Source organism: Ranitomeya imitator, chromosome 2, assembly GCF_032444005.1.
Source record: "Ranitomeya imitator isolate aRanImi1 chromosome 2, aRanImi1.pri, whole genome shotgun sequence".
NCBI classification, from domain to species: Eukaryota; Metazoa; Chordata; class Amphibia; order Anura; family Dendrobatidae; genus Ranitomeya; species Ranitomeya imitator.
The window spans coordinates 447,453,147-447,465,518 of NC_091283.1; the positions used below are offsets into that span (position 1 = coordinate 447,453,147).

Sequence of the window (12,372 nt, forward strand, 5' to 3'; positions counted from 1 at the left end):
AGCGCCTGCGCACTGCAGTACTTTGCTCTGCTCTCATTAGGGCAGATAAGTAACGCCTGCGCAGGAGCGCGATGCCGGGGAGCCATGAAGCAACAGGAGGGCGGCGTTACAAGAAGATGGGAGGCGCCGGAGCCGGACCTGCGACACCCATCAGACCGAACCACCCACTGGGTGAGTATAGGAAGGCTATGTGGATTCGTGTGCGGATTTTTCCGCACCATTTTTAAAAAATCTGCAGGTAAAACGCAGCTCCGACCGGAGCGTGACATCTTCATGTATTTCTTTGGAGCTATCACAATCAGTTCAGGAGAGTCGTCGGCCAGTCCGAGCATTGCGATGCGATCCTCGTCTGAGTTATACGGTTGTCTGACTGCGCCCTTAGCTTAGTAAATATTCTAGATTATCTTGACTTTTTTTTTTTTTCACCATCAGATTCCAAAATATTGCAATTTTATTGTATTCATAAGCCACCATACACCTTTTCCAGACAGACAGCCACTCTTGCATGGTTCTCATATTATCAGTGCTTCCCTGTTACATCTAATCCATTGTTACATTTTGTTCCATCAGATAATTGTTACCAGGTGGAGCCGCTCCTGTCCTATACAGTGCGGGCGGTAGATATATGGTAATGAGAAGACTGCCACCTGCTGGAGAAATCATGTTCTGCAGAAGAGCTCAGCTGTGGGAGAGAGAATGGGGGATGTAGGGATTTAATGGATCCCATACCTCAGTGCACATAAAGGACTACTGCTCTGTACACCCGAAAGCAGACATTACCATAGCCTGTCTAGAAGATTTATCATAGTCCCGGCATGTACACCTGTCATCTGTCTGGTTAATAACATCTCTGGAGAGAACCAAATGAAGCCAGTCTATATTCCTCAGAACAGGCCCATAATGTAATAATCTGCAGCACAAATCATTTCCTTTCCTGGTGCAGACATTCATCAGATGCCTGGATCTATATTATTTCTGTATGCCATGTGTTTCTCGGAGAACGTGTAGGTGCACAAAGCCACGCCATTATAAAACGGGCGCTGCAACGTAACCCTTGCCAAACGTGTCAATGATGGCGGCTTAAGGGTGGTCCTCCTGTCATTTTCCAGTCCAGTTATCATGGGATTAATTACATTGTGTTATAACGTCCAACATGTCATACAGATAATTAATCCCAGGTTTATGGGAGATGTGTGGAAGATGTGAAAATTGGATCCATGAATTTGGGATTCAAGATGAGGAAAGTATTTGTTATATGCACATGTGGCTATAGTGTGCGTGTTTATAATATTCCTATTTTGTTGTTATTATGGTGTCTGTGCTGTATCCAGATGGTGGTCGCATTGGCCCTGCCAGTGGGGTCAGAGTTAGGAACAATCAAAGTGGGTGTCGGAGATCATCTACAAATACGAGACTGTAAGGGCTCGAGCATAGATCGGTCCGAGCACGGTCCGCAGTGCACGGATTACCCGCGGTTCTCCCGAGCATCACAACCACATAGACATATATGAAGCTGGGACGCTTGGGTCCGGAGAGCCGCGGCTAACCCATGCATTGTGGTCCGTGCTTGTGCGGACGTCTGCATGAATCCTAATAGTAACTTCCAGAATTGTGAAATTTTCAGCCATCCAAAATCTGGTAGGCAATGATCTAGGAATTTAACGCTGGCATTTAAATTTTTTTAAACGCATATTTCTATTAATGTGTAAGGGAGTTTTAATAAAATAATGAAGTTTGATTTGGTATTAGCTTAAAGGGGTTGTTCGGCTGCAGACTTACACCTTAAGAGCAATCTATGTGACTGTAGATTTGTGAATCTTCACATTGCACGCACTGCCAGGACTCTATGGCGCCAGGCAGTCATGTGACCGCCAAGTATGCGATTTGCATACTTCTGGTCACATTCCGACTAAACGTGTCCAGCCTCATTCAATACACTTGCGTTGAGCGAGGCTGCATATGTGATCGTATGTTTGCAAATCACATACAGGCAGTCGCACGCCTGGCACCTAAACTGGAAAATCTCAGTGCACGTAATAAGAGGATTCATAAGTCTGCAGTCACCTAGAATGACTGCAGACTTGTAGTCTAAGGCCAGACAATCACTTTAACTTAGGTATAATTATTTTTCACCAGTGTGCATAGGCAGAAAACACTGTGCATAAGCAGAAAGCTGCCAATCAGTGGTGCGGGTGGGTTATATAGGTTATATAGGGTTATATAGAACTCATGAATAAGGAGGACTACAGCCCAGTAAGTGATACATCACTGACATTGGAGTCTCGATCTCTATATTAGGGCAGTCTCACACGTCCAGATAATTCCGGTACCGGAAAAATCGGTACCGGAATTATCCGTGTCCGTGTGCCGGTGCGTTTCTGTGACACATCAGTGTGGCACACGTGTGCCGCCCGTGTGCCCACTGGGTACCACACGCACCGTGCAGGAGACAGCGCTAAAGTTTGCAAATCCATCTGAAGGGGTTAACTAATTTTACAAGCAGAAGCCTGCTAATGCAGCCACCCCTGCCTGTAAAACCCCGGTGAATGAATGGAATGCAGGGGAATGACCTGTAGTTACCTCGAGTTGCGGTGATGCGCCCTCTGCTGGATGTCCTCATATGAAGTCGAGCGTGGGAAAATATTCTGAAAAGTTCCCAGGCTCGAGTTTTTATTTTTCCTTTTTTACAGAGCGAGGGTCTTGAGGTGGATTAAGAGTCTAATAAAATATTACAACAACCTGTGTCTTTATTTCATTAAAAGTCTTTGTAATAAAGTGTGTGTGTGTGTGTGTTTTATTAACCATTTCATAATATTGGATTAATAATGGATAGGTGTCATAATTGATGCCTCTCCATTATTAATCTGGCTTAATGTCACCTTACAATAGCACGGTGACATTAACCCTTCATTACCCCATATCCCACCGCTACACGGGAATGGGAAGAGAGTGGCCAAGTGCCAGAATAGGTGCATCTTCCAGATGTGCCTTTTCTGGGGTGGCTGGGGGCAGATGTTTTTAGTCAGGGGGGGGCCAATAACCATGGACCCTCTCCAGGCTATTAATATCTGCCCTCAGTCACTGGCTTTACTACTCTGGCGGAGAAAATTGCGCAGGAGCCCACACCAATTTTTTCTGCGATTTAACCCCTAAATTTAATAGCTGGAGCGCCCAAATTTTGCACATACACACTACTAACATTAGTAGTGTGGAATATGCAAAAAAATGGGGATATGAGATGGTTTACTGTATGTAAACCAGGTCTCATATCATGTCGGGTTTAGGAAGGAGAAAGCAAAAGCCGGCAATTGAATTACCGGCTTTTCTGCTATCTAGCGCTGCATTAGATTATATATATATATATATATATATATATATATATATATATATATACTCTATGTGTATATATCTACTCTAATCTAAGCTGTCAGTGTTATTTTACTGTACACCGCGCTGAATTGCCGGCTTTTCAAAGGACACCAGTGCGTAAAAATCGGACAGCACTCGCATGGTGCGAGTGCTGTGCGTTTTTTTGTCGCACCCATTGACTTGCATTGGCAAGTCTCATCCGAGAAGCTCAGCAATACGCAGAATGCTGTGATTTTTTTCTCAGTCCGATTTCGGATGAAAAAAAAAATCGCAACTGAAAAGACACCTATTGACTAACATTGGTCCGAGTGCAATCCGATTATTTATCGGATTGCACTCGTCCGTTTTCCTCGCAAGTGGAAAGGAGCCCTTATTGTGCCAAATGTGACAACCATCAAAGGTCTTTTTCAAGCAGTAGAAGCAGGATTGCAATGGCAGATAGCACCACTATACATGGCAGATAAAACAGGTTCCACCGATCACAATAGGCAATGTCACATCCGACCCTGCTCACCCTTCTCCTTCACAAGGACCTTTGCACTTGCTCATTAGATGCTGCAATACAAAAGATAAGGTCTGAAGTTTAGAGTCTAAAAAAAAGGTGCCAGTTGTCAGTGTAAAAACTGCAAGATTTCTAGATTTTATTTGTAATACAGACTGTGATGTGGGAAAAAAATAACAAAAAAAGTAAATTTGACATAAAAACCTCATTTAAACAATAGGAAGTTTTGTAGGGATAGAATCCCTTTATAGTCTCTTTGTGGAGTATAGCATTGCACTGCAACCCACTAATTAAAAATCCTGCAAAAATATTTTGTCCAGAAGCATGGAAACGATGAAATGAAATGTTTTTCTTTTTGGTTTGGTTTTCTTTTATTTTGTCTCTCTGTTGCATAGATAATTGCTATCAATGTATTTGACACTTAATGAATTAACTTTTGTTACATCCAAGATTTCACAGGAGGAGTGTACTTCTCCCTCCTGTATGATGCTGACCAATCATCAGTAGGCAGCAACACAAGTGCAAGAAGAACATGCCCCCACCACAGCTTAGGGAATAATTAGAAAGCACCGACAACCAAGACTGTTCAGATGAGGTACTTGTAGGGAAGGGGCAGCACAGCTGAGTTTACCAGTGTCACATTACAAACTCTTCTTTCTGCTCTCCTACTCTCATAGCACTATCACCTCTGCTGTACTGCCATCCCTCACCACCTGTCCAGAGATGTCAGTAATCACAATTATGTCTGTTATGCTAAAGTAACTTATCGCTCTGCAGTGAGATCAGTGCAGGGCGTAATTACATCTTACGCAGAAGGAGCAGAGCGATGGAAAGTTGCTTCAGCGCAGCAGACATGAGTGTGATTACACCTCAAACACTGAGAAGCCTACTCTAAACAATTGTGGGGCGTGTGCTTCTTTCCCTTTAGTGTTGCTGCCTGCTTATGATTGGTCAGCATCATACAGGGGGAAGAAGTACACCCCCCCCCCCTCCTGGAGTGAAAACGATCTGATACCACCCACTTGGACTTAAAGGTTAACTCATTAGATGCCAAATACTTTGATTGCCAACATTTCTGCAGCAAAGAGGCGACATATAAAAATAAAATCGTTTTAATCTACTCTACAGTCAATATTACATTGCGTGTCCAGCCCAGCTTGAAAAATTTAGCGAGAGTTCCCCTATAAAATTATATATAATTTAACATCAAGGTGGATATTAAAATATAGACTCACTTAGCTAAAACTAAAACGCTGCTTCTGTCTGAAACACGTAAGCAAGTCTATGATTTTCCAAACTTTCATCAAAAGTTTTATAAGCAGTAACATTAAATTTCAGAAGTGAGCTAGAAATCAAAAAGAAACCTATACAAGGAAGCGAGCTATAGAAAAAAATACAAACATGTAGCAGGATATCTAACCCTATGTTTAATAAATATCATCACAGTACATTCTATATATCAGTGTTCCCCAACTCCGGTCCTCAAGAGCCACCAACAGGTCATGTTTTCAGGGTTTCCTTAGTATTGCCCAGGTGATGGAATTGTTGCCTGTCTAGATGATGGAATTCTCACCTGGGCAATACTAAGGAAATCCTGAAAACAAGACCTGTTGGTTGCTCTTGAGGACCGAACTTGGGGAACACTGCTATATATCATGATTTCAAGTTGTCAAATAAATGCATCTTCTCAATCTATAAAATAATTCTCACTCTTCTGAGGGTTGACAAATAATCAGTGAATCCCTCATGACCCTTTTCTACAGTCTGATCCTTATAAGATGTATAAGACTCTTGGCGATTGCGCACAGTGCCTTTCTAAAATGCTGGACAGAGCTCTCCCTGTAGCGTGAAATTTGTCAAGAGCAGCTGCCTCTTGTAACGGTGACCCTTCAATATTGGAGCATCCACAGTCAAAGAGCACCGATCTTCCCGTCTTCAGATCAGTCAGTTGGGGGATAATGTCCATAGACCCCTTACATCAGATCCGGGGTGCTGGAACCAAGATATGTGCGCAGGTCACTGACGGACGAATGGATGAGTTTCGCTGGTATAGTTTCTTTATCGAGTCTCTGATGAGCTGCATAGCGATGACATCCCCCAAAGGAATAGTAATAATCCCCCCCATTACGACCCTTAATCCAAAGAACGTCTATGGGGGGCACCAGGTCTGCGTCCTCCTATTGTGAAACAAACAAGAAGTTTTATTTTTCAGGACTTTTGAGTCAGTACAGTATATGTTCTTGACCTACCTACATTTCTGTAAAACCAATCCCAACTGCTGTATATAATTATTTATAGCTTTTTTCTTGTGACTCTTTTATATCTTTTTTATATCTTCATAGGTTTTCCCTAAGCCATTTTATAATAAACAGAATTCTTTGGCAAAAATGCATGAAAAAAGTGGCACCTAGTGCTGTACCCAATCACATCTTCTGCCCATGTTTATAGGGAACTCTTGGGATTGGGTTCAACTTTCTTTATAGCTAAACTGCTCGTGATGACAGTACTGTAATGACCTGTACTAGGTGAGGGATCATAAGATTTTATCCATCATTGATTTGGGGTTTTGACCAGGCTTATTAAATTCATTTACGACTCTCTCACATTTTGTGCCATTTTCCATAATACATCATGCTCTAGGTGCCACCTTTTCTAATGCAGTTTGCCATAGGTTTTTTATACGAAAAAAAAAAGCATAAAGACTCCGATTGATCATTGTTTTGTTCTCCACTATTCTGGACTAGTTTGTTATTAGCGGCTTTAGTATTTGTGCCTCATTCTCTTTTGGTTAGGTGCTGTTTTTTAAAGGGGTTGTCCAACACTTTAACATTAATGGCTTATCCTTAGGATAGGTCATTAATGTCTGATTGGTGGGGGTGCAACACCCAAGACCCCTGCCGATCACCTATTCCCAGCGTTGGTGGTCCCCTCTTTGTTTGAATAGGGGTCGGACGTGCAGTACTTGGCCACAGACACTATCTAGTAGACAGCAGTGCTGTGCAGGTCTGTAACTGACCAGTTACACCAACATCAGGAACATCTGATTGGCGGAGGTTTTGGGTGTCGCACCCCCACTGATCAGACATTGATGACCTATCCTAAGGACAACCCCTGTAATGAAAATTTAAAAAAAAAATTAAAAAAGCGAACGACGTCCATCCAAATCCAAAAATAATAATAAAAATGGCTTCTAGCTTCATTCCTGGAATAAAGCTTGACATTTTTTTTAATTATTATTTTATGTGCCTGTCTACGTCTTTTTTGCATTGGATGTTTCTGGTCGGTCAGCAACATTGGAATGACACTCCAGAAAATAAAGACCGGGGTTTTCTAAAATGTGAGCATATTGGAAATTTTCTCTTCCGTTTCTATGGACAACCTCTTTAAACCGCTTCAAATATGTGTGATCACTGCCCTGTGTGGTGACAAAAGGGAGCAAAAGAAGATCTAAGTGATTGGTGTGGAAGGGAGAACAAATTTAAAGTTCGATATTACAATTTTTTTTTACATTTACAGTAACGTTTGAGTAATTTGGGGCAGGAAATTCCTGTTACAGCTATGTGAGGCGGCAGGGCCGGCTCCAGGTTTTCGAGGGCCCCGGGCGAAAGAGTCTCAGTGGGCCCCCCCTTTAACACATACCCCGATTTATGATGCACAGATACGGCAGAGAAATGTATAGTACAATGCCAGATTTCACTTCTTACATGAGTGACAGCTATTGTAGATTCTGCAGTGTATATATACAGGAGAGGTGCTGTGCAGTGTATATATACAGGAGGAAAGGTGCTGTGCAGTGTATATATACAGGAGAGGTGCTGTGCAGTGTATATATACAGAAGGAAAGGTGCTGTGCAGTGTATATATACAGGAGAGGTGCTTTTCTGTTTTGAGTTTTTCTATGAAACAAAGACTTTTCTACATAAACAACGTTGTTTGGTTTTGCGGCCCCAACAGATCTGTGCTACAAAGTAACAGGCGGCTCGGGCATTAATGAGGGACCTGATGCTGAATCCTTTCCACAAACCCTAATGACCCAATTAGTGCCCCATCATTAGAAGCTCATTAAACGCCTCCCTGTCCCGAGCAGTCATGTACAGTATGGGGGGATCCTGCAGCCCACCCCGACTGCTCCATACCATACACTGCCCTCTGTCGCTCTCACTATTATCCTGTGCATTTCTCTGTCATCGTTACCCCATGTTACACTTGTCACCCCCCACTACAGAGTAGCAGGGCAGCCAATGTCACCCCCTCCCGGACCCTAATGGCAGCAGGAAATGTCTGCTCCTCTATTGGGTTGGAACCTGATTTAATCAAGGAATAATGTGGATTTGTTGCCGGTGGCTGCAGGGGAAGGGTTAAGTGATGCCATGTCCGTGGTGGGAGCAGTGGCAGCTGCTGGACCTGGACAGAGACAACCAATGTTGCTGTGCCTGCACAGTGTGATGTGGAGGAGAGAAGCTGAGACTCCGGAGCAGAAATCACCCACATGCCAGCACTGGGCAGAGTCCCTCCAGTCACCAGCCTGGGGCCACGGGGCCCCAACCTACAGCCCACAGCTCAGTTTTATCCATGGCAGCAGCTCCCCTTCCTCCTGGCATCTGGTTAACCCCATTTATGCGGGTCGGATTGTTATCTTTAAGGTTCAGCAATAACCTTCATACAGATGGGAAGGGGTTAAGCTTCTTCCTACCCCACTGGTGCAGGTTTGGTGCAGCATGCATGTATTCTGGGTGAGCTGGGCGGCTACAGGCTGCACCCCACCAGCTGCTCCTCCAGACATCACCCACATTTTTAGGCAGCGGAGAAAGACAGCAGCAGACTGAGCCACAATTGCAACCACTGCTGGATACCTTTGCACTCACTCAGGCACTAGTAGGACGGAGCTCCTCAGAATCTGCCTGATAAACTTCAGCACTGTCTGCAGCCACCCAGGGGGGAGAGCAGAGAACGTGCTCTCTCCGCCCACAATGTCACACTGGCTGCCTTCTGTTAACCCCTATGTGTGCCTGCCTGGCTGCACTGACTGAGTGAGAAGATGCTTGTGTCAGAGCTGGCACATAGGGGTTAAGAGAACGCAGCCAGCGTGACTTTGTGGGGGGAGAGAGCATGTTATCTCCTGCTCTGCTCTCCCAGCTGTATCTATGACAGCATGAGTGGGCCCCCCCTCTCCCCAGGGCCCCGGCATTTGCCCGCTGTGTCGGGTGCTGACGCCGGCCCTGTGAGGCGGATTCTACCTGAAATCTGCTTGAATTGTGCCTAAAAAATGCTAAAAAGAATAAACATTTACACTGCAATGGTAAAGTGACTTGCTGTGTGTATAATCAGGATTTTTGAGCTCCCTTTAACTGCTTCAGGCTTCGAAAGCAATGAAACAGGTAAAAGAAGTGACCTGACCATTCTCCCGATGGTTTCCGTTTGGAAGACGTTCACTAGTTTTCAGTACACCGGCATCTAAGGCTATGTGCACACGCTGCGGATTTTGCTGCGGATCCGCAGCGTTTCCGCAGCGGTTTCCCATACGTTTACAGTACAATGTAAACCTATGGGAAACGCAATCCGCAGTGCACATACTGCAGAAAAAAAATGTGCGGAAATGCAGCGGTTTACATTCTGCAGCATGTCAATTCTTTGTGCGGAATCCGCAGCGGTTTTACACCTGCTTCATAATAGAAAACTGCAGGTGTAAAGCCACAGTGGAATCCGCACAAAAAACGCGGTAAATCCGCAATAAATCCGCAGGAAAAACGCACAGTTTTTGCCCTGCGAATTTATCAAATCCGCTGCGGAAAAATCCGCAGAGGATCTTTCTACATGTGCACATACCCTAAACGTTGTCATGTGCACATATTCTATATCTGCAGATTGTTGGAAGTTCAGGCCATTTTAATCAAAAATGTACATTAATGGGGTTATCCGGGACCATTTTGTATTTATTTTTTTGTACTATGGGCCTAAGTACAAACAGGCACTTAGTCCTACCTACCTACCTGTTTCCCGATGCCGATCTCCACCGGCACAGAACGGTCACAGACCGCTCCTGCTGGCAGTTCAGTTGCTTCTGCTGATGTCCTGTCGACAGCACAGCTGCTTCTCTTCCTCTCTGCTCTGTTTATGGGTCATGACTGCAGCTGTCATACTGCCTACCTGTGGAGTGCCGGTTGTCAATCCGCATGACGTCAGCAGTAGAGCCCCATCAACAGCACAGTCCTGAAGATGTAGAGCAGCTGAATTGCCGGAAGGAGTGGTCAGTGACTGCTCTGTCAGTGCCGAGTAGAACAGGCAATTAGTTAGGAACTACCTGTCAGTTTTAGGGCCATAGTTAAAAAAAAAATAGTCCCTATTGTGAGGTGGAACCTCTTTATGGTTTAGGGTGTACTGTTGAAGATCGCTCTGTACAAATGCAACATTGCGTCGTAATGCAGCTTATTGGAGCCCATGGGCGAACATACATGTGGACAGGTGTCTTTTTTATACTGATAACAAGTTCAAACAGGTGCTATTACTACCGGTAATTAGTGGAGGACAGAAGAGCCTCTTAAAGAAGAAGTTACAGGTCTGTGTGAGCCAGAAATCTTGCATGTTTTTAAGTGACCAAATACTTATTTATTCATAGTTGTGGTCTACCTATGATGCCAATTACAGGCCTCTCTTATCTTTTTAAGTGGGAGAACTTGCACAATTGGTGGCTGAGGAATTCCTTTTTTCCCCACTGTATATAATATACTCACTTATTATATTTAACACAGTCACTTAGTATATAGTGTACTCACTTATTATGTATAGCACAGTCCCTTAGTATATAGTGTACTCACTTATTAAGTATAGCGCCGTCCTTATAGTTTCCTCTTTTATTATGTATAACACCATTCCTTATTTATTGCATACCATCCTCTCTAGTTATATATGGTTCCATCCCTTATTCTATAGCTTTCTCTGATGTTATGTACAGTGCTGTCTCTTACATAGTGCATTCTTGTTATTTTTGTTCACAGTGCCCTCTTATTACATAATCGCCTCTCTTGTTAGATATAAAATCACTGCTGATGATGGAGCTGGTGACCAGATGACTAGTCCATAACCGCTTCCATTAGAAAGGAAGCTTTCCCATGCTCCATCAGCCATCATTGCATTATACATCTACCAAGACAGGATGGTATGTAATAAAGACAGGGCTCTATATAATCTGATATGTAAGGGACGGAGCTGTATGTAAGGGACGATGTTGTGCATAACAAGAGAGGGCACTGTGTAATAAGGGATGAAAATATACATAATAAAGGAGACTATGCAATATATATACGTGTGTGTGTGTGTATTTTGCTTACAAATACTGATGTAAAATACTGACCAAATACTGATAGTGTGACGGCAGCCTAAGGGTCACGATGTAACCTCATTCATCTGCGTTGCCATAAAGCAATTCTTGGCAGTGATGTGTGTCACCATAATCTTTGTAAATCCTCATCCTAAAGGTGGATGAATAGAACATATTTCTCCGCGCTGTATGCGCACTGTTCACACTAGGGAGGTCACGGAGCGGTTTTGTTACCTGGATGGTTTCCATCAGACTCCGCACCTTCCCCTCCTCTAGAACAGACGGGATAGGTCTGATCAGCACCCTCATCGGGATGTTATGGACTTCGGAGATGTTACGGGAATGAACGCTCCGGTTTTCCTGGACGGTGTCATCCGCCATCATCCTACGTGTCTGGCCCATATACTTTCCCAGAGATCCACTTTTCCAGCTCGCAGTCGCTCTAAGCGCCCCTCGAGATACATGCATGGCGTGTTTCAGATCCTTCCTGGTGTTTTAACTTGAAGAAACCACTTACTATAAACGCGAGAGTTGTAAAAATTAGCTTTCAACCTTCTAGCTTTAGTGGAGGAACACTGACGTGGATGTTTATGGCATTGAAAAGCTCATGACAGAGAAAAAAGTGAACAAAAAAAAGATTCTTTTAGGGGTTTTTTGTTCCCTTCCCCCCTGTGTCAGGAGTGGTTCATTCCAGCAGCTGACTCAGGGTGAATCAGCACGGTGTGGCGACTGCAGAGCATTTCTGGTCTGTAGTGAGCGGAGCCGTTGTCATGTTATTGCACAAACATGGAGATTTCCGTTCCATGTTGATTATTTACATAAAACGCCATTGCAGCTATTATTTCCTGCATTGATTACGAGTACGTCGGGCCCGGCTGTCATGATAATAGGGGCACGGTATCATTTTGGCTTCCTTTTCACAGATATATAATAAACTTTATAACATTTTTTACCATTTACACATCCCTGGTTAGTGTGGGTCGCCCACATGAGCACGACAGGGTGCTGTTGCTGCTGCAGTGTTACAGTGACGGCACAGAAGAGCATTCGGCAGGAATACTCCAAATTCTAACGCCGCGTGCACACGATGAATTTTCAACGCTGCATATTTTTTCTGCATAAAAAACGGAGTCTTACAATTCCAGCAAAGTGGATGGGATTCAAATCTGCAGCATGTCAATTT

At 43.9% G+C, this 12,372-nt stretch overlaps 1 protein-coding gene across 1 annotated transcript; it reads right to left on the reverse strand.

Moving 5' to 3' along the window:
* Positions 1-5,467: 5,467 nt before the first annotated feature.
* SRXN1 (sulfiredoxin 1) lies at positions 5,468-11,808 on the reverse strand. Its single transcript, XM_069751032.1, has 2 exons — positions 11,424-11,808; positions 5,468-6,048 (listed from the first exon to the last, which is right to left on the reverse strand). The coding sequence occupies exons 1-2, from the start codon at positions 11,655-11,657 to the stop codon at positions 5,845-5,847; spliced, it is 438 nt and encodes a 145-aa protein (XP_069607133.1). The 5' UTR covers positions 11,658-11,808; the 3' UTR covers positions 5,468-5,844.
* Positions 11,809-12,372: the final 564 nt, after the last annotated feature.